The sequence below is a fragment of the Nelumbo nucifera genome, chromosome 1 (genome assembly GCF_055504915.1).
Source record: "Nelumbo nucifera cultivar China Antique chromosome 1, China Antique-T2T, whole genome shotgun sequence".
Classification (NCBI taxonomy): Eukaryota; Viridiplantae; Streptophyta; class Magnoliopsida; order Proteales; family Nelumbonaceae; genus Nelumbo; species Nelumbo nucifera.
The window spans coordinates 97,923,746-97,946,238 of record NC_142649.1 but is presented as its reverse complement, the minus strand read 5'-3'; the positions used below and the strand labels follow the sequence as shown (position 1 = coordinate 97,946,238).

The following is a 22,493-nucleotide window of genomic DNA, read 5'->3' as shown; positions in this document are numbered from 1 at the left end:
AAAAAAGTCGAAGGTTAAAGGTTAGGTCAATATCCGGTCTACCCCTCCCCACACCCCAGATTGTGTGGTGACAGGGGAGCAGGGATGGTTCTTTCTCTGTGAGATCCTATTTCAAGTGTCTGATGTCTTTGAATGTTGGGGATGTCCCTTGTAAATGGATTTGGGGGTATGGAGTTCCTATGAAGATGGTTTTCTTCTGCTGGACTGCTATAAAATATAAAATCCAGACTATTGATCATCTCAAGTCAAAGGTATAGTGCTAGTTAATTGATGCCCCCTCTATGTGAATGACAACGAATTGGTGATTCACCTTCTAATCCACTTTCTTTTTTCTATGTCTCTTTGGATCCACATCCTTCAGTTGTTTGGCATTCAGTGGGTGACCCATGGAACATCAGTGGTTTTCTCTTGGTGGCTGAATGCTGGGTTCAGCAGGGAAGGCAAGTTGTGGTTGATGGCTCCTCTGGCAGGGTGCTGGATTCTGAGTTCTGAGAGAAATAGTAGAATCTTTAAGGGGAAGGCAGCTTCTCCTCTGGAGGTTAGTCTCTATTCAGCTGGGCAACTCATAAAGACTTCCAGGGCTTATCATTTCAGCAGCTCAGTGACGAGTAAGAGCGATCATTGGGCTGGGCTAGTCTCTTTGTTTCAGTCTTTTATCAGTCTCAAGTGTGCTTAGTGTTTGCTTCTATTGCAGGTACTGCACCTGATTTTCCCCCTTTTCCCCAAAGGGGGTTTGTATATCCTTTCTGATTATAATATAAATCTTTATTTACATTTCAAAAAAAAAACATGGATGAATTGAGCTTGGCTAAGATTTTCTCAAGTAACATGAAAACAGTGTCATTTTATAACCATGATAAACTGATATGAAGAAAATGACAAATACTAAAGCCAGTCAATATTTTTGCAGTGCTTCAAACCAAAAAAAAAAAAAAAACTAAGGACTAATGCCAGATCTTTTCATCCATTCAAAAAGCAGGATATTTTACAAGGAATTTCTGCTTCAATTAGTGTTAAATCTGAGAGAACACAACAGTTATCGTCATTCAAAACAACTAGCAAGCGAAGATCTTACCACAGGTTTTTGTAAGAGTAAACTCAATTGGCGCATAACCCGTCACTGGTATAGAAATATTAACTTCATATGGACTATCATGAGCCTTCTGACCTGGAAACAAAACACCAGAAAATTATGTACTTGAAATATGGATAGATAGATAGATGAAAATGATCATACATCTCCAATCTAGCATCAATATTGTAGGTGACAAGGTTGTAGGTGGACTTCCACTTGCTCCTGAGCCTGATAGCTGAACCTCTAAGCCTTTGTCTGGGTTAACCTGGTAGAAGGAAATAAAGTTATAGCTTTTAAGATGATCTGCCAAAGAAACAACAATAAATGCATAAAGTTGCAATGTTTCTTGTTCCTCTTTTATCAAGACTCCTAGTTATATCTTAGTAATGGATTAATAGGTTTGCACAAATAAATGGGGTACCTTAATACTGGGCTTTCCCACCAGATTGGAAAGAGAAGAAATCGCAGTCATATAAAGGGACACATGAGTTTGTTCAGTTCCAAAGCTGCAAATTCAGTATATATAATGTAAACAGTGACAATATGGCAAAGTTCAGCAACAAATTTATTTCAGAAGCCTATGATGAAAACCGTACTAGATGATGGAGGAACATACCAACAACATAGTTTTCAAGGCACCAAGGCGAGGCTAGGCGACAGGGGGGCGCCTTGTCGCCTAGTCGCCTAGGCGAGTGATTTTTTTAAGTGAAAAATACATATCCTAGGTAGTTCCTAGGTTCCATAACCATCTTTCGTTAATAACTATCCATAATTTTCATAAGAAAATTATAAACTTCATGTTTATGTCTAGAAAATCAACATATTTATGAGAAGAAAGTTCAATAAATATGGGGACTGAACCACTATTTTTGTTATAGGAAAAGAAGAAAAGAAAAGGTGGAAGAAGAAGAAGAAGATGTGGAGGAAGAATTTCATGTGGGCTGAAACTGCAAATGAAATCTGGGAACAAGCAAAGTCTACATATTCAGAATTGCGACACTATGCCAAAATTTATCAATTGCAGGCAGCATCTTCTACTTGTAGACAGAGGGAGAGGTGTTTATCAATTTATTACTCTGACTTAACATCTGTTTGGAAGGAGTTGGATCACTGCCAGAGTGTGGATTGGAAGTGTGATGAGGATGCTAAGAAGTACAAGCAGCTTGTCTCCTAGCAAAGGGTGTTTGCATTCTTACATGGTCTGAATCCTATGTATGAATCTATCAGGGTTCAGATTCTCAGCTCTAAGGATCTCCCATCTGTTTAGGAAGTCTATGCTCTTGTACAGTCTAAAGAAAGCAGGAGAAATTTGATGAACAGCCCTGGTGGGGATGCTGTTGTGTTGGTAGCAAAAGGAGGTGTCTCTACTGGTGTGGGATCTTCCTCCCGAAAAGGAGATCTCCAGAAAAAAATAGAAGATAAGAACAAATTGTGGTGCACTCATTGCCAGAAACCCCGACACACCAAAGATACCTGTTGGGATCTTCATGGGAAACCAAAATGGGCTCAAGATCTGACTAAGAAGCAAGGTTCAGAGGTGAATAAGAAGTCCGGACAGCAAGGTACAAAGAAACATCACATGGCCAACATGGCTACTCGAGAGAATCAGCCCCCCATTTCTACTATGACTTAGACACATCTCACTGGACCTGATTCGAGGGAGGACATTATGAATTCCTTCCGTGACCATTTAGAGCTCTATGCTAGAGCAATTCGTTAGATGGATGCTCCTCCCGCAACCTCATTTGCATCCACGTCAGGTAACCCTACCACTGCTTTCCATGTTGCTTCTCACACCCCTGACTCTTCATTGATCATTGATTCTGGAGCATCAAAACATATGACTGGTACGTCTTCTTACTTTCAAACCTATCACCCTCTTTCTGGAAGAGACAAGGTGAGACTAGCCGATGGATCATACTCTTCCATAGCTGGTCAAGGAACTCTCTCTCTTCCTCTTGGTCTTACCCTTTCTGATGTCCTTCATGTTCCAAATTTTCCCATTAATTTGTTCTCTGTTAGTAGTGTTACTAATTCCTTGAATTGCTCAGTGACCTTTTTCCCTTCTCATTGTGTGATTCAGGAACTGGCCTCGGGGAGGACGATTGGTAGGGGTCATATGGCTGATGGATTTTACATGCTGGAGAATAAGGCTGGTCTTCATGTTACAGAGTCTATGAGTCAGTCTATGAGTCAGTCCTATAAGAAAAAAGTCTATTTATGGCATTGTCGTCTTGGTCATTTGTCTTTTGAGTCTTTGAAAGTTGTATTCCCAGAACTGTTTAAGTCAATGTCTGTTTCTGATTTTTCTTGTCAAACGTGTCAGTTGAGTAAGCATTGTAGAACTCATTTTCTTCAAAGAAATATCTGAATCTCCGTTTCACATTGTTCATTATGATGTGTGGGGCCCTGTTACTTTACCATCTGAGAGTGGCTACAAGTATTTCATTACCCTTATTAATGATTATTCTAGATATACTTGGGTATACCCAATGCGAACCAGGGAAGAAGTACCAAAAATCATTCAAGATTTCCAACGGATGGTCTTCACTCAATTTCAAACTGAAATCCAAATTTTTCAATCAGACAATGCAAAAGAATTTTTTCATAGTGACCTCACAGAATTTTTTGTTTCGCATGGTTCCCTTGACCGTAGCTCTTGTGCCTGCACACCACAACAAAATGGTGTGGCCGAATGGAAGAACCGACATCTCCTTGAAGTGGCTCGGGGTTTACTACTTCATATGAATGTTCCCAAACGTTTTTGGCTTGAAGTTGTTCTTTATTCCACTTACCTTATAAACCGTATGCCCTCTCGTCAGTTAGAGTACAAAGCCCCACATCAACTTCTCTTTCCTAAGGTTCCTCTTCTTTCTATTCCCCCTCGTGTCTTTGGTTGCCGGTGTTTTATCCAAAATCTGTCTCCCACCCGTGGGAAATTGGATTCTCGTGCTATCCCTTGCATATTTCTTGGTTACTCCTTCACTCAAAAGGGATACTGTTGTTTTGATCCTATTTCTCGTAAATTCTATGTCTCCATGGATGTTTCTTTCTTTAAAGATGAGCCTTTCTATCCTGTTTCTCCTCAGGGGGAGTGTATGCATGAGGAGAAACTAGTTCAACTTCCCTCTCTCCCTGACCCTCCGCCTTTTTGTGTTTTCTCTCGTCGTTGCAAAGGCCAACAAAATTCAAGAGCTGTAGAGAATCCAGAAGCTGTACCTCCAGTGCCACTAGACTCCTTAGGGGAGGATCATACTCACTCAGGTATTTTGGCTCCCAATGATGTTCTTGAATCTATTGAAAATGATTCCTCTACTGCTAATGATCTTGACCGTCCTATTGCTCACAAGAAGGGTGTTAGATTGTGCACCACTAAACATCCCATTTCCAACTTTGTCTCCTATGAGAACATTTCACCCTCATTCCATGCTTTTCTTACCTCTATTGACAGTGTCCCTATCCCTAAGAATGTGGCAGAAGCTCTTTCAGTTCCTGAATGGACAAATGCCATGAGGGAAGAAATTAATGCCCTTCACAAAAATGGCACATGGGAACTTGTTGATCTTCCTAAGGGAAAGGTTCCAGTTGGATGTAAATGGGTGTTCATAGTCAAGCATAAGGCTGATGGAACAGTGAAAAGGTATAAAGCTCGCTTAGTGGCAAAGGGATTTACTCAAGTGTATGGAGTTGATTATGCAGAAACTTTTGCCCCCGTTGCCAAGATGAATTCCATTAGAGTCATTTTCTCTCTTGCGGCTAATCTGGATTGGGTTTTACACCAGCTTGACATCAAGAATGCATTCTTGAATGGTGACCTTGAAGAGGAAGTGTACATGATTCAACCTCCTGGTTTTCTAGCTCAAGGCAATGAACAGAAAGTGTGCAAGTTGAAGAAGTCCTTATACGGGCTGAAACAATCACCACGAGCTTGGTTCAGCAAATTCCATGTGGCAATTCAACAGAAAGGATACAGGCAATGTCAATCAGATCACACACTGTTTGTGAAAAAAGGAGAAAGTAAAATTGCTGATCTAATTGTATATGTGGATGACATAATTGTTACTGGTGACTGGGAGGATGAAATTCAGAAATTGAAACTTTTTCTTGCCACTCAGTTTGAAGTGAAGGATCTAGGACCTGCCAGATACTTCCTTGGAATTGAGGTCGCCCAATCAAAGAAGGGTATCTTCATTTCTCAAAGGAAATATGTCCTAGATTTACTTCGGGACACTAGGAAGATGGGGGTGAAGCCAGTTGACTCTCCCATTGACCCCAATCATAAATTAGGTGACAGCTATGGTGAATTTCTCAAGGAAGTGAAACAGTTTCAAAGGCTTGTAGGGAGATTGTTATACCTTTTTATGACTCGCCCAGACATTGCATATGTTGTTGGTGTCCTCAATCAGTTCATGCATGCTCCTAGGTCTTCTCATCTTGAAGCAGCAGACCTCCGATATCTAAAGAAGTATCCGGGTACTGGTTTGTTATTTCAAAAGCACAGACATTTGAAAGTTGAAGTTTATACAGATGTAGATTGGGCTGGATCCCAAAGTGATAGAAAGTCTACCAGTGGCTACTGCACCTTTATAGGAGGGAACCTTGTTACATGGAGGAGTAAAAAGCAAAATGTGGTGGCTAGATCCAGTGCTGAAGCTGAATATCGTGCTATGACCCACGGGGTTGCTGAGGCATGTGGATAAAGAATTTGTTGGGGGAGTTGGGTTTCCCAGTGGCCAAACCTATAACTCTTTTTTGTGATAACAAAGCAGCTATAAGCATTGCTGCCAATCCGGTGCTACATGATAGAACAAAGCACATCGAAGTTGACAAGCATTTTATCAGAGAGAAAGTTATCACAGGCGAAGTGTGTACCCCCTATGTCACTTCTAAGAACCAGCTTTCAGACATCTTTACAAAGGGTTTAAACCTTTCCAGACATCATGATCTTTGTGACAAGTTGGGCATGATTGATATCTATGCTCCAACTTGAGGGGGAGTGTTGACAGTTGTTTGTGTATTCAGGTTTAGTACCATAAGGGTACTGTTGTAATTTCTCTTCTGTTTATATTGTTCGACTAGACTAGTATAAATAATAAATTCATTCATTTGCCCCCTAAGTTCTGGAGGGCTTTCAGTCACTCGACTCCCTCTCTTCTCTCTTCTCCTCTCCTCTCTTCACTTGCTATTGCTCAACATAAAACAAAGCCCCAAAATTAAGACAGAAACCAAACCCAAAGCAGTAGACCAAACAAAACAGGACAGTAGAAAATTCAGCCCACCCCTTCAAAAGACGAGAATAAACTCCTTAACAATACAATACTTCACTTGACACCCCCCCCAGTGAACAACATAAACCAACCACAGAAGAATAAATTCCAACTTTTCACCTCACAACTCTGCATCTCTAAAGACTAACTTCTTTGTTTCTCTTGCAATCCTTCTTTACATTCTTCAATTTCTTGCTGGGCCCAACGCCAAATAAGTCCCCTTTCAATCTAATGAGCTTTTTTTTCCCAATATTCCTTACTGATCCAAGAGTTTTCAAATTGCCTTGATCATCCTTTGTCCTGGAGTTAAGACCATCTACATCAGTCTTGTTCCTTGGCATCCTACTCTTCCAACCCCTTAAAAGTTCTCCTAGCAAATTCCTCTCCCTCTAAGAAGAATAATACTAGAGATTTGCTTTCCACCTCTGTGTTTACCACTGTTTCTAAATAGCATGGGTTTCATCCACTATAACCTCTTCTTTGCTTAAAGCATCATCTTCTGCATCTTTCTTTTTTTCCATCTTCAAACTCATCTTTTTCCTACAGTGGTCTCATCCTATAATTTCTCTTTCTTTTATAAGCCGTTGTACATGCCCCAGATATGTTATTGCCTTCTGATTGTCCCTTTCTTGCTTCACCATCTGCACTCTCCATAAGCTTCTTGCCCCCCTGACAAACCAACCCCTTTCACCACTACCAACCTCCTTGCCTTTGTCTAGATCTTCAACAATCCCTGCTTGACAGCCCCCAAGTGTTTCAGTTTCATCTTCTGTTTCCACTAAACCAACCACTCAATTCATTATTTAAAGCTCCTTTCCCTTCTAAAGCTTTCTTTTCTGACTCTTTTTCTAACTCTGAACCCTTCCATCATCTTGAGGAAACCCTGAAGTTGTTTCAGAATTCCAGCATTCCTCATCCTTCTCTCTTCTTTTCACCTCTTCTTCCCCTTCTGAGGCGCTTGTAACTCCAACCCTAACCTCCCCTAACACTTAATTATTATGGATATTAACCTTCAATCTTTCATCGCCACCTGTTTCACGAACATCTATCACCATTCCAGGTTCAATAATGGTACACGTTTCATCTTCTTCCAACTCTTAAACTGCCTGATGAATCAAAAGATTTCTTTCAATAATGGTACACGTTTCACCATGGCTGAATGCACATCATTGCCATGGTGTCTCTAAAGATCATTGGATGATCTCCCTCAGTGGTGGGCCCCACACCTCCTAAAGAGAATACGTGCGGAACCCTAGCCGATTAGGGCCCACCTAAATCTGGATTTATGAAAGTCAATGGGAGCTACTCTGGTTTGACCTAAATTAAGCTAGGGCGTAATTTTTGTTCCCTCCAGCAATATGAGTGCATGTGATAGGGAGATTCATATGATGAACTCTCTAAAGGCCTTCCATCATTAGCATGAAGATGGGTCCTTCAATAATGAGGAAACGCACCAGAAAATGAGCTATCCATTTGTTGTTGGATTTGTCTGAGTGTTTCATAAGATGATAGGGGCATCATAGACCGATGTGGGAGGGGCTTCACTAGAAAATGGGAACTCTCTCACGGTACCTTGGCGTTCACGAATATGACGGGTGAGCACTCATTGGACAGAAAGGTTTAACCTAAAATGGCTATGAACCTTGTCTGACAGAGGCCAAAAGGGAAAGCTCATATGATGAGTGAATGTGATCCTTCACAGAAAGGTGGTGGGGTTTTGCAGCTGAAACAATTGGCTCCATGCACCCTATGTGGTTTCCCACATTTCCAGAGACAAGTCGCTGTCTCCGTCACTGAGATAGGAGGGAAATCTCCGAGATGAACAAATGGGAATGGAACATAGATTAAAAGCCATATCTATGTAATGAACATAAATCAAATTAGGTTGTGGACTGATGTTTGCTCTTTTATCAGAAAATGGCAAAGAGACAATTTGCAAAGCTTCTTGACGACAACAAGCTTAAGGGCCCAAACTATGCCAACTGGTACTGTAACCTCATGCTGGTCTTGACCTCTGAAAAGTTGGATAAGGTGAACAAGAATCCTGCCCCGGATCGTCCGGGAGATAGGGCTTCTGAGGCCAGGAGAAGAGAATACCAAGAATGGGAGGAGAAAAACTCCCTTGCTCGCTGCTATATCATTGCCTTGTTGGATAATCCAATACAGAGGCAGTTCGATCAGATCGAACTAGCCAAGGACATATTGGACAGTCTCAAGACAATGTATGAAGAGCAGAATCGTTCTACTCGACAGAAGGTCTTGAAACAGTTCATGACCGCGCAGATGTCCAAGGGCCAACAGATTCACGACCATTGTCTTCGGATGATGGGTTATATCAACGAACTGGAGGCTCTTGGATCCGGGCTGGATCTGGTAACTATTCTCAACTCTTTGCCTCCGTCCTTCAATCCATTTATCATGAATTACAACATGAACAAGCTGAATGTCAGCTTGCAGGAACTCAGCAATATGTTGCAGAGGGCTGAAGAATTGATTAAGAAGGATGAGCCCATTGCCATGCTTGTTGAAGCAGGCAAATCAGGCAAGAAGAGGAGGGCAAAGAGAAAGCCCCAGAAGAAGGCCACCAAACCCAAAAAGCAGAGGAAAGACAAGGCATTAGATGCCTGTCACTATTGCAAGCAAACTGGCCACTGGAAGAGGAATTGTCCTCAATACCTCGAACCCAAGAAAGGTAATTTCGAATCTTGTGTCATAGAAACCAATTTGTTGGTTGCTTCTGCGTCCTAGTGTATCGACTCCGAGGCTTCAACTCATGCGTGTAATTCACTGCAGGGGTTCAAGGTAAGCAGAAGGCTGAGTGAAGGAGAAGTAACGCTTTACTTGGGGACTTTTGCAAGTGTTGCAGCTGCAGCCATTGGAACCGTAGAGTTAATTTTAGAGAATGAACTATTGTACTTAAAGATAGTCTTTTTGTACAAAACTTAAGAAAAATTTGATTTCTGTCTCAAAACTGTGTGCTGATGGTTATTCTGTCTTCTTTAGTAATACGATTACTATTAAAAGAAACAACAGATTCATCGCATACGGGGAACTGGAGAACGGTCTCTATGTTCTACATCCTTCTCTAGAAACTAACATAGCCGAAACTACGTCGGCTGAAATCCCCAAGAAAAGGATCCATGATATAGTTAATCCCACGTGCCTGTGGCATTACAGACTTGGCCATATCGGTGTTAGGACTCGTAACCAACACGTGTATTTCATTACATTTACCAATGACTATTATCGGTATGGTTACGTGTACCTAATGAGACATAAGTCCGAATCCTTTGAAAAGTTCAAAGAGTTCAGACAAGAGGTCGAGAAACAGTTAGGGAGAGAAATTAAGGCCCTTCAATCAGATCGAGGAGGCAAATATCTCTCTGATGAATTTAGGGACTACTTGAAGGTCAACGGGATAGTATCACAGTTAGCTCCTACTACACCACAGCTTAACGATGTTTCAGAGAGGAGGAAAAGGACCTTATTGGATATGGTCCAGTCACTTCTCGTACACTCAGAGTTACCCACATCCTTTTGGGATTACGCATTAGAGACTACGATATACGTGCTGAATTGGGTTCCAACCAAATCGGTTCCAAACACTCCATACGAACTTTGGACCGGAAAGAAAGAAACCAAGTGTCAGACACATGAAGATTTGGGGTTGTCCTACGCACGTTAAAAGAACGAGTGCGGACAAGTTGGAATCCAAGACCAGTTGTTGCCTATTCACAGGCTACCCAAAAGGCTCTGTGGGTTACCTATTCTATGACCCAAGTGAGCAGGTGTTCTGCAGCCGAAATGCACAGTTCTTGGAGACTGATTATATCCTGAACTCGCATCGTCAGGAAATAGTTCTTGATGAGGAGAGCTCAGGGTCAGTGGGAGGTGTCCCACAGGTTCCAGGTATTGACCAACCTAGAAGATTTACCTGGGTATCCAAGCCACCAGTCCGTTTTGGCTATGATCAGGATAGTTACTTGGTCGAAGCCTTGACTAGTGAGGAGGATCCCGTGACTTATGCGGAAGCTATGTTGGACATAGATTCCCTGAAGTGGGTAGATGCCATGAGGGCTGAGATGGACTCAATGGAGACCAATGGAGTCTGGACTCTAGTAGATCTGCCCCTCGGGGTAAAAGCAATTGATTGCAAATGGATCTATAAGAGGAAGAAGGGCCTCGATGATAAGGTTGAGACCTACAAAGCTCGTCTTGTGGCGAAAGGGTACACTCAGAAAGAGGGCATCGATTATGAGGAAACCTTTTCACCCGTGGCCATGCTTAAATCCATTCGGATCCTGCTATCTGTAGCAGCATACCATGACTACAAGATTTGGCAAATGGATGTCAAAACTGCATTCCTGAATAGAGATCTTACTGAAGATATCTATATGCAGCAACCGCAAGGTTTCATAGTTGCGGGTCAAGAACAAATGGTATGTAAGTTAAATAGATCCATATATGGACTTAAGCAAGCTTCTAGGAGTTGGAACATCCGATTTGACTCTATCGTCAAAAAATTTGACTTTGAGCAGAATCCGGATGAGCCCTGTGTTTATAGGAAGTCCAGTGGGGATAAGGTTACGTTCCTGGTTCTGTATGTAAACGACATTCTACTCATTGGGAATGACGTAGGAATGTTGACTACGGTGAAAGTGTGGCTTTCGCAGCAATTCTCCATGAAAGTTCTTGGAAAAGCCTCCTATATACTGGGTCTTCGACTCTATAGAGATAGATCGAAGCGGATAATAGGATTATCCCAATCTGCTTACATTGACAAAATTGTCAAGAGATACAGCATGGAGAACTCCAAGAAGGGAAATGTTCCTTTCAAGCACGGAGTCACTCTCTCCAAGAAGATGTCTCCCAAGACTTCTGAGGAGATTGAGGGCATGAAGGTTCCCGATGCCTCAGCCGTAGGGAGCATCATGTATGTCATGCTGTGCACTCGTCCTGACATTGCTCAGGCAGTGAGTGTGGTAAGTAGATTCCAGGCCAACCCAGGGCAGGAGCACTGGACCGTTGTGAAAAATATACTTAAGTACCTTCGAAGGACAAAAGAGTTTTGTTTGGTATTCGATGGTAGCTCACTACAGATCCAGGGGTATACTGATGCCGATTTCTAGTCGGATCCAGATGATAGAAAGTCTACATCTGGGTATGTTTTCACGATAGGATCGTGTGCTGTTTCTTGAAAGTCAGCAAACAGGGGTCCTAAGTAGCAAAATAACAGTCCACAACCCAAGCCGAACACATTGTCGTAAGTGAGGCTGCCTTATGAATGAATGTGTTCATTCTGGAATTTGGAATTCCGCACATTACCCATTCCACTGTTGTGTGACAACACTGGATCTACGGGAGATTGGTGTTAAAAGGTAGCATTAGCGGAGAATGTGGCAGACCCATTGACTAAGCCACTGACACAGAAAGTGTTTGAGAAACACGTGGAAAGTCTGGGACTCCGGCTTATACCAGATTGGACCTAAGTGCAAGTGGGAGTTGTTAGATAGTTGTATGCCCTTAGCTCCAATCAGATTGATGTACTTATGACATTTATTGTAAATGAATAAAGTGCATATTTGATTTATGTTCTTGTGGTGTGTTTCTGTGTAATACCCTTAAACTAGACATCTAATGAGACTCGTGTTAGTTTAGAATATTCACAGCCGTTGGATAAGTCTGGGGAGATTTATCCTGCTAAGGCTAACACTGGTGTGATGCCAAGTGTTGGGATGGCCTGTCTCAGCTGCCAGGGTGAGACCCAAAGCACATGCAGTGTAGGTTTACTTGAAACCCTGAACCGGACCAGATTTCCAGTATTGCCCTGGACTTTAGAGATTAGTGGGCAAAACTGGAAAGTTACACCTGACCCCAAGACTCGATTATGATACTGCAGTAGGTGTCGAATTGGGGTATTTTTGATATGCCAATCAGTAAGATCCTTACCTAGGTATGTTGGGACAGTCTGAGAATTCATCTGAGTGGGTGATCATAGTGACAGGATCAACCCCTTTGTCGGACAAAGGTAATGGTCGGGGATGCACTCTCTCTGATGGAAACCAAGACTGCCGGCAGCCGATTTCAATCGTTGAGATTTGTTTTGCAGAATATATTTTATATGCGGATATAAAAGTATATATGTTACGGTTTCAAATTGTTTGCAAAAGGTTTTAAATCCCGGAATCCATGTGAGTAGAGAGTGCAGCACTGTTCCTTGTAGTCGAGGGAGAGGTCCTCTCTTGTCGGGTAGTGTATGATCATTATGGGCTGAGAGGTTAAGTGTAAGACCATTGAGGGTAATACCTGATGGGCTAATCTTGCATCTACCCACAGTCCCTGGGTGTTACAAGGTGGCTTGGCCCAAGGACCACTTAGTGTAAGTGTTGGGCCCATAGAGTCCATCTGATTGGCTCAGGGGGTTCACTGGGCTTTCTAGTGAATTGGGCTAGGCCTTGTAACAAAGGCTGGGCCGAACCCTTGTGGCTGATGTGTAGTTCAATGCTTGGGTCCCACACCATACAAGGAAGCCCAACTGGGCAGCAGTTTGGAAGGCTAAGTGAGCACACACTATTAATGGGCCTAAAGCCCATTTCGAACTGGGCTGATTTGATCAGTTAAAGAAGGGGTGAATCTGAGATTAGATTAGCAGATAGGATAGGGTCTTACCCTATCCACTCAGAGAGTCTAAATCTGAATACAGATTTAGATCTGGAAACCTCCTAATCAGATTAGGAGAGGGCTGATCTAATCTGCAGATAAGATAAGGGTCTATCCTTATCTCTTAAAGGGAATTCAGATCCAAATATGATTTGGATCAACTCCTAATAGGATTAGGAGCTAATCCCTTTAAGATTATAAAAGGAGAAGGGGGTGGCAGCTATAGAAGATCAATCACATTCGAAATTCAGAGAGAGAACACAGTACCCAGTGAGACTGAGTTGTTTTCTTCTTGTCGCCTCCTTCTTGCCGCCGCCTTTACTGCCAGTTCGATCTCCTCTTTCTAGCAGAAGTGATCAAGATTGGATCTTGATATCAGTCTTTGGAGAAAGGCTGATCTAAAGGTGTGCTCACTGCCTCCAGCGAATTCTTGTGAAGGGTTCGGTTCTTTTGGAAGAACACTGCTGATTCTGCTCCATCCTACACTGCGCCATCTTCAGTGGGAGTAGTCTTTGGTTCCTACCTTGGGCGCAAACACCTCCATTGGGAGATACTGCTTCTCCGTATCAGGTATATCCCTCTCCTGCTTCTGGTTTCAGATCTGGTTTAGTTTATGGTTCAAGATTGATCCTTGAAAATGTAGGTTTTCTAAAACAGGGAATGTGATTCCCAGATGAGGGGAGAGGAAATTTTTGAAATTTCGCCTAACCTACCTATAGGGTTTGGCCATCCATATGATGGATCTCTATTCCCTTCAACTTTTGCCCCAGTAGCCAAGATGACCACTATTCGAGTTCTATTAGCCCTTGCAGCAAGTTACTCTTGGCCCTTGTTCCAGATGGATGTTAAAAATGCCTTTCTGAATGGAGACTTACAGGAAGAGGTCTACATGCAGTTGCTCCCTGGATTCTATGATACAGAGACAGGTAAGAAGGTTTGCCGACTGAATAAGGCATTGTATGGATTAAAGCAGTCCCCTAGAGCTTGGTTTGATAGATTCAGACTAGCCCTTGGAAAATTCGACTATGTACAAGCCCAGTCTGATCATACACTGTTCGTTAAAAGAGTGAACACTTCTTTGACCTTGCTTGTTGTATATGTGGATGATATTGTAGTGACAGGGAATAATAATAGTGAGATTGAGTCCCTCAAACAGCTCCTTCATCAAGAGTTTGAGGTGAAAGATCTTGGTGCACTGCGATATTTTTTGGGTATTGAGGTTGCTAGATCTAAACAGGGGATCTTTATCTCTCAAAGGAAGTAGTTCTAGATCTGTTGGCGGAAACTGGAAAGTTAGGTGTCAAGCCTGCCGATACACCCATTGAACAGAATCACAAGATCAGTGCAGAGGGTGGAGAGCCTCTTGAAGACAAAGTTATGTTCCAACGGTTGGTTGGAAAACTCCTATATCTCTGCCTCACACGGCCAGATATCAGTTATGCAATTAGTATTGTCAGCCAGTACATGCATTCCCCTAGAACTACTCATCTTCTTGCAGCTAAGAGAATATTAGCATACTTGAAGAGATGCCCAGGTAGAGGTATACTGTTCAAGAACAATAATCACATGAAGGTGGAGGTCTATACAGATGCTGATTGGGCTGGGAGTGCTGATGACAGGAGGTCTACCTCTGGATATTATGCCCTTGTAGGAGGTAACCTTGTGTCTTGGAGGAGTAAAAAACAAAGTGTTGTTTCCCGTTCTAGTGTCGAAGCTGAATACAGGTCAATGGCTAACGGAGTGGCTGAAATCCTATGGTTGAAATCACTACTTGAAGAGTTGGGTATTGATTATGAGAAGCCCTTGATGCTGTATTGTGATAATCAGGCGGCTATTAATATAGCTCACAATCCGGTGCAGCATGATAGAACTAAACATATCGAAGTTGATCGACATTTTGTCAGAGAAAGGGTCTCATCACAAGAAGTGTGTCTCCCCGTATATCACCTCCAACATGCAGCTTGGAGATCTTCTCACCAAGGCTGTTCCAAGGAAGAAGTTAGAGGCAGACCTATTCAAGTTGGGAATGACAAATATCTATTCCCAACTTGAGGGGGAGAGTAGAGAACACTGATGTGGGCCCCACGGCTGTGGTCCCCACTGTGGTCGTATGACAGCACATGTAACCTTTGTTAGTTATGTCAGTGTTAGTTGGTAATTATCTTAGACAGTTTGTTATTTCAGTTTATTATTTGTTTTATTTGCCATATAAGCATTAAGGGCAATTCTGCCATTTCCTACATTTAGTGAACATAATCTATAAATATTGAGAGAGTGGCGGCAGAAAATTCATTCGATCTGTCTCTCTCTCTCTCTCTCTCTCTATCTCTATCTCTCTCTATCTATATATATATATATATATATTTGAAGAATCAATAAAAAATTTCATTAAGAGAAATTCCAGAAATTCCAAATACATTCTCAAAGCTTTAAAATGAAATTGCCCATTCTTGGTTGTCTAGATGACATACCAAATACATTCTCAAAGCTTTAAAATGAAAAGGATTCTGCATTACAAAGCTGTAAATCAAGGAAATTCCAGAAATTTGCAATCAAAACAGCTTTGGAGACTTGATCAAATTGCCCATTCTTGCTATCAAATATTCAATGCTCCACCCATTCTCCTCCCTCCTTCCTTCTCTCGTATCCCTCACAATCCAGCTAAGAAACCTCATTTTCCTCCCCATCTCCCTATCTTCCATCAACTCCAATATCATTCAATCTCATCCAGTCCCTCCTCTTCTCCCCCTTCCTCGTCCCACCCCTTGATTTTTTCTAAGTACTCTTGGTTTTTCTTTTTCTCTTCTATTTTATTTTTTTCAAACTTCCCAAATGCTATTTTCGCAAAGCCTTCCCCTCCCCAAAAAACTAACCTGAAAGACATTCCTATCTCGACCTCCCTCTCAACCAATTTATTGATATTCACCTTTCCCATTTTGTACTAATTCCTTGACTTCTTGGTGCAAAACACGCCAAAATGAAAAAAAAACATATCTAAGAAACTATTTCTGAAATAGAATAATTGTTAAGGTTGTTTCTAGTTTCTTCTAATAAGTATCAAACAGAATAATTGTTAATTAATATAAATAAATACTTTAGGCCTCTGTATGGGAATAACCAAATTCATAAACTTTAGAACACTTGGCGCAAGGTTATTTATCTTTTTCCAAATACAGAAGACAGAATAAACCACCTTCAAAAAAGTTACATGCTTAACAAAGTGGAGGATAGGTCCTTCTGAAAGAATGAAAACTCACCAGAAATTTCTCATACCTGAATTCATGGCGAACCTTTTCAAAACCTGGTTGAGTCATTCCATTGTAAACCTACAAGTCCATAATGGTAATCCCTCCTAATGACACGCTGGTTTTTTTTACAAGATCAAGATACCAGAAAGAGAAAAACGCATACTTACAACTTCCCATGATCGAGGATGAAAACCAATGGTGAAACCTTCAAACACCCGTGGGCCACGTCTCTGACATGGGATGGCAAGCTCAACAAGAACCCTAGATTTCAAACAAATGCATGTGTAGAATTTGGAACAGTGAAAAAATCAATGGTATGACAGAAAAGTTTAATTCATTGTAAATATATTAATTTTTCCCTCTTCACCTGCTTTTCCATTTCCCTTTATTTTCATTTTCAATTTTGTTGCTATAGAACTTAAGAAAACAAATTCTGTTTCCAATGTTCTATGCAGTTGAATAATACCCACAAGTTTCCCTAGTGCCAAAAGATATATGTTTGCCTACACAGCCAAGCATTACAATATTTAGCAGAGCCAAAAATGGTAGTAATCATGTTATTCAGAGCAGTATCTTATAAATTAAAAACTGATACATTTCGGTGCTGCTGCTTCTGTTGATGATGATGATGACTAAAAGAAAAAAAAAATTACAAAACTTCACATAAATGTTGAGACCATGTAGCACCAATCTAAAGGCATTAACATGTAATCAAGAGACTAATGGACTACTCCAAAACTCATGATGGACAAAAGAATCAATTGATGCACAATTAAAGGGAAAATAAAAGAATAGATAACAATTCAGAAAAGATTAAGTACAGACCTGCAAGTTGTATCATAGGTTACACTGCATATGCAGCCAAGGTCACCTGAGAGAGAAACCAAAACGAGATTTTAATACATAGGCCTACAGGAGTAAGTACCATACATAATTCAGTGGATAACAAGGTCAAAGGGGGTATTCATCAAAAAATAGATTTAATCACAAATATAGGATGCAAGTGATGCAAATAATAGGAGATTAAATGACAAGCTGAAAAATAAGTCTATTTGGCATTCCTTATTTTAAGGACTTATCTCCTTTTTGCTGTTAAAAACCCAGTGTTCATAGGGGCATTTTAACTACAAAAAGGAGTTAAGTCCTTATAATAAGGAATTCCAAATGCAACCTAAACACATAAGGCACAAGATAATGGAAGCGAGGAAAAGTTCACATAAGAAAATAAAAGAAAATAAATAAATAAAAAACAACAGAACCAAAAAGGCAAAAGTGCACAACAGTTAGATTTTCAACAATCCTCTTCTGCTTCATCTATAGCTTCCAAGATTCAGTCTTTGGAAGGGTCAAGAATCAACAATCACCACCGTATCTCTCACTACATTGATACTTCTTAAACCCTAGTGAATGTTGTGACTATAATACTTCCTCTATTTGGCAATTTACTAGAGTTTGTGGAAGGAATTTGTTAGGGCCCAGACTTGGAAGGATTCCACCACACCAAAGCTTACTGTTTGGCCAGCTATGGTTGGAGTATTTCTAGGAAGCACAAAGCAACGTCAGCTAACAAACTGTCAGAGTTTGTTACGAGCACTACAGCTGCTCTTGAGTGCCACTGAAAGCCTTTAGCTAAAACAATGAACATAGAACATTTGCCCTAACATCTTCTTTTTCTCTCTTTCTATTCCTGAGGAAGTTTGGCTCCCTTGAAGGGTCACCTGAGGTACACAGTACCCTACTAGTTGGTATCACAGCGGCAGTCTGGCGATGCCTAACACAAGGGCCTCCACCATGGAGGAGAGGGTCAATTGGATCAAGGTCAAGCTTCACAAGGTCACGACGAAACTGAAGGAGATTAAGGAGACACCATCAGTAGTAGTTCCCCACCATGAGAAATCAGCTCCAAGCTCCAGTAAGGATAGTAACAATGAAGGATCATGCCTGGGAAGATTCCAGTGACCAGCACAAGCTCCTGATAAGGTGGATAAACTGGATTTTCCTAGTTTTTGGGTGAAGACCTTATAAATGAAAAAAACTAGGAAAATCCAGTTTATCCACCTTATCAGGAGCTTGTGCTGGTCACTGGAATCTTCCCAGGCACGATCCTTCATTGCTACTATCCTTACTGGAGCTTGGAGCTGATTCCTCCAATACCTGCCATTCCAGTGCTTCCCATAGAGCTCCCATCAAAATTTAGTTTCACTTTATTAGTTGCTGGGAGTTACCACTCCATAACCATGTTTTACTTTCTTTAGTGGAAGCTACCACTTCAGTCCAAGCCTTATGTGCTGATTTCGACCAAGCTTCTTGTGAAAGGAAGAGGAGAAAGTTGGGGATTTCAGCAATAGACAGAGGAAAGGGAAGAAAAGAGAAGAAGGTCGACTAGGATAGTGATCATCAACCCTAGCCGCCAGCCCCTCATTCTATTTATAATTAACTTAAATATGGGATATTACAAAGGTGCCCCTAGTAGGGCGGCAACTTAACTAAGTACTTACAATTCCTTTAAAAATAAGACTAATGGGCCCAAGGCCCAACAACTTCTTAAAATAAAAGAAAACAAACTAAACATAAATCGGCCCAACATAAATCAGCCCACTCAACACTCCCCCTCAAGTTGGGAATAGATGTCACACATTCCCAACTTGCGTAGATCATGTTCCAGCTTATTCTTCGCAACACCTTTTGTGAGAACATCAGCAAGCTGCAGATCAGAAGAAATGTATGGAAGACAAACTTCTCCAGAAGTTACCCTTTCTCTGATAAAATGTCTATCTACTTCAATGTGCTTAGTACGGTCATGCTGGACTAGATTATGGGCAATATTGATGGCTGCCTAGTTATCGCAGTATAGCATCATAGGTTCTTCTGCCTGTACACTAATTTCTTTTAACAGAGAACGGATCCAGAGAAGTTCTGAAACTCCATGTGCCATGGCCCTATATTCCGCTTCTGCACTTGATCTTGCCACAACTGTTTGTTTTTTACTCTTCCATGAGACTAGGTTACCCGCAACTAGGGTGCACACTCCTGAAGTTGACCTTCTGTCATCAAGGCATCCTACCCAATCTACATCTGTATAGGTCTCTAGCTTCAGTTGTCCATGATCAGTAAACAATATGCCTCTGCCTGGATGTCCCTTCAAATATGCAAGGATCCTGTCAACTGCCTTTTAGTGCTGATCTCGTGGAGCATGCATGTATTGACTTACTACACTTACTGCATAGGAGATGTCCGGTCTTGTCATACACAAGTATAGTAGCCGACCCACAAGTCCTTGGTATCTCCCAAGGTCCTTCACTGGTTCACCTTCTGATGCATTGATTCTATGGTTCTGATCAATGGGGGTGCTAGCTGCCTTTGTTCCAAGCTTCCCCATCTCTTGGAGAAGGTCCAAGACATACTTCCTTTGGGAGATAAAAATTCCATGTTTCGATCTTGCAACTTCAATGCCTAAGAAGTATCTTAGTGGAAGACAGCTATGAGTGCAGTCTTTTTATCTCTTCCAAGTCATTCCCGGTAATTACCATATCATCCACATAAACAATGAGTGCAGTAAGTTTGCTATCCTGTCTCCTTATGAACAAGGTATGGTCTGCACCACTCTGAGTGTACCCCACTTTCTTCATGGCCCCACAGAGCCTCTCAAACCATGCACGGGGAGATTGCTTCAACCTATATAATGCTTTCCTCAGTTTGCACACCTTTCTACTAAAGTCATAGCCTAGTGGAGGTTCCATAAATACCTCTTCATGAAGGTCACCATTTAAGAAGGCATTCTTCACATCCAGCTAATGAAGTTCCCATGAAAAATTTGCTGCTAGTGACAATAGAACCCGAATTGTGTTGAGCTTTGCTACCGGGGCAAAGGTTTCTTTGTAGTCAATCCCTTCTTTCTGAGTAAACCCCTTTGCCACTAGTCTGGCCTTGTACCTTTCAATGGGCCCGTCCTCCCTGTGCTTTACAGTAAACACCCACTTGCACCCAACAGTGGTCTTCCCCTCTAGCAGATCCACTAATTCCCAAGTTCTTGCTTTCATTAGGGCTTTCATCTCTTCATTCATAGCTTCTTTCCACCTTGGATCAGACACACCCTCTGAGTACCTAGAAGGAACACGCACAAAGGAAAGAGCAGACACAAAGGAGTGATAGGCAGGAGATAAATGTGAGTAAGAAACAAAATCAGCAATGGGGTGTCGGGTGGTGCAAGAGCGGATAGGCTTACGGAGAGCAATAAGAAGATCCAAATCAGAAGTATGAGAGTTGAAATTACCTTGGATTGTAGAGATAGATTGATCCGAGTCCAACTGGTTGCTGTCATGAGGTTGAGGACCCCTTTTTCTTCTGTTGTATGTAAGTATCTCTTTTTGTTGCCTACTGAAGCCTTCAAAAACATCTGCAGCATCAGGAGAGGTAACTGGCACAGTGGGAGCCTCACTGGGTTGACCCGGAATGTCACAACAAGGAGTAGGAGGAGAGGATGGAAGACCCGAGGCAGATAGGGGAACAAAAAAGGAGGGAGAATGAGAATCCTCTTCCATCCCACTAGTCTCCCCCTGAAGAGGATTCTGAGAAGACTGAAAATAGGGTTGAGACTCAAAGAACAACACATCTCTGGTGACATACTTTCTCTTGGAGACAGGGTCATAATACTTGTAACCCTTTTGTGTAGGAGAGTACCCCAAGAATATTCCCTTTGTAGCCTTAGGATCCAACTTAGTCTTCTTTGGATCCTTCACATGTATGAAACATATACAGCCAAAGACCTGAGGAGGAAGGGGAAAGTCTGGAAGAGTGGGGCACAAAACAGAGAAAGGGGTTTTCATACCCAACACCTTAGATGGCATCTGGTTTATCAGATATGATGCAGAAAGTACAGCTTGAGACCAGTATTGCTTGGGGACTTTGTGTTGGAATAGTAAGGCTCGAGCTGTCTCCAATAGATGTCTATTCCTGCGCTCAGCAACCCCATTCTGCTGAGGAGTATAAGCACAGGATGACTGATGTAGTATGCCAGCATCTTCCATGAATAAGTTCAAGGATTTTTCAAAGTATTCAGCAGCATTGTCTGACCTGAATTGCTTAATCTTCTTATTAAACTGTGTTTCAATCATCTTGCAAAATGCCATGGTTATCCGTGGTACTTCATCCCGTCCTTTTAACAAGTAGATCCATGTACAACGAGAGTAGTGGTCAATAAAACTGATAAAGTACCGGAAGCCATCAAAGGAAACAATGGGTGAAGGGCCCCAGAGATCAGAATGAACCAAATCAAAAGGAGCACAAATTTCATTGCTGGAAATTGGGTACACAGTTCTGCATTGTTTTGACATTTGACATACTTCACAGGTTAGACTCTGACTTGGAATGCCCTTAAACAATTCGGGAAACAACATTTCTAATGAGGAGAAAGACACATGACCTAGCCTAGCATGCCAAAGATGCAGCTTAGCTATTGACTCCACACTTTCCGGATTACTAGCAGCAGATGCTTGTAAGGCTGAGCCGATGTCTGCATCAAGGTAGTAGAGGCCACCATACTCATGACCGCACCCAATCGTTCTCCTTGTCAATCTGTCCTGGAAGACACAATGAGTAGGAAAAAAAGTTATACTACAGTTCAAATTTTTGGTAAGTTTTGAAACAGACAAGAGATTTGAGGTAAGACTGGGAACATGTAAAACTGATTTAAGAGAGAGGTCCTTGCTTAGGTCAACAATTCCCTTTCCAGAGATAGTGGAGAAAGACCCGTCAGCAACTCTCATCTTATCCTGACCAGACAACAAATGATATGAAGAGAATAGGGAAGACATATGTGTCATATGGTCAATAGCACCGGAATCAATAACCCAAGAAGTAGAGTCAATAGAGTCAGTGGCACTGAAGGCAGAGGCTGTACCTGATCTAGCAAGAGATGTAGAAGCAAAAGAATTATTTCTTAGACGGGCTAATGCCCTGCTAAGGACCTCAACCTCACTAGCAGTGAAGCCCAATGTACCAGTTCCAGAGGAATCAGCAACCTGTCCCATAGGAGAAGAAGACACTGTTGGTGTATTTTGTGAGTTGTCATCATTGTTGCTGGCGACAAAATTCCCACTTGCCACAGGCCTGTTATCTCTAGAAGAAACATCTCTGGGTATTGAAGACATCTTGACTGCAGCCACTGTGTAGGTGACACTGATTAAGACTAGCCGAAGCAGTTCTGAAGGTTCTGAACTAGTTCTGGAGCAGATCTGATTAGCT

At 41.8% G+C, this 22,493-nt stretch overlaps 1 protein-coding gene across 4 annotated transcripts in view; it reads right to left on the bottom strand.

The window, feature by feature from the left end:
* The window catches only part of LOC104610568 (G-protein coupled receptor), a 61,246-nt gene that overhangs the window by 10,227 nt on the left and 28,526 nt on the right, over nucleotides 1-22,493 (bottom strand). For all 4 annotated transcript variants that reach the window (XM_010277250.3, XM_010277248.3, XM_010277249.3 and 1 more), the window contains 6 exons: nucleotides 17,076-17,121; nucleotides 16,418-16,511; nucleotides 16,276-16,328; nucleotides 1,497-1,581; nucleotides 1,238-1,340; nucleotides 1,076-1,168 (listed from right to left, as the gene is read on the bottom strand). In XM_010277250.3, the coding sequence (XP_010275552.1) occupies nucleotides 1,076-1,168; nucleotides 1,238-1,340; nucleotides 1,497-1,581; nucleotides 16,276-16,328; nucleotides 16,418-16,511; nucleotides 17,076-17,121 (474 nt within the window). The remainder of the gene's footprint in view (nucleotides 1-1,075; nucleotides 1,169-1,237; nucleotides 1,341-1,496; nucleotides 1,582-16,275; nucleotides 16,329-16,417; nucleotides 16,512-17,075; nucleotides 17,122-22,493) is intronic.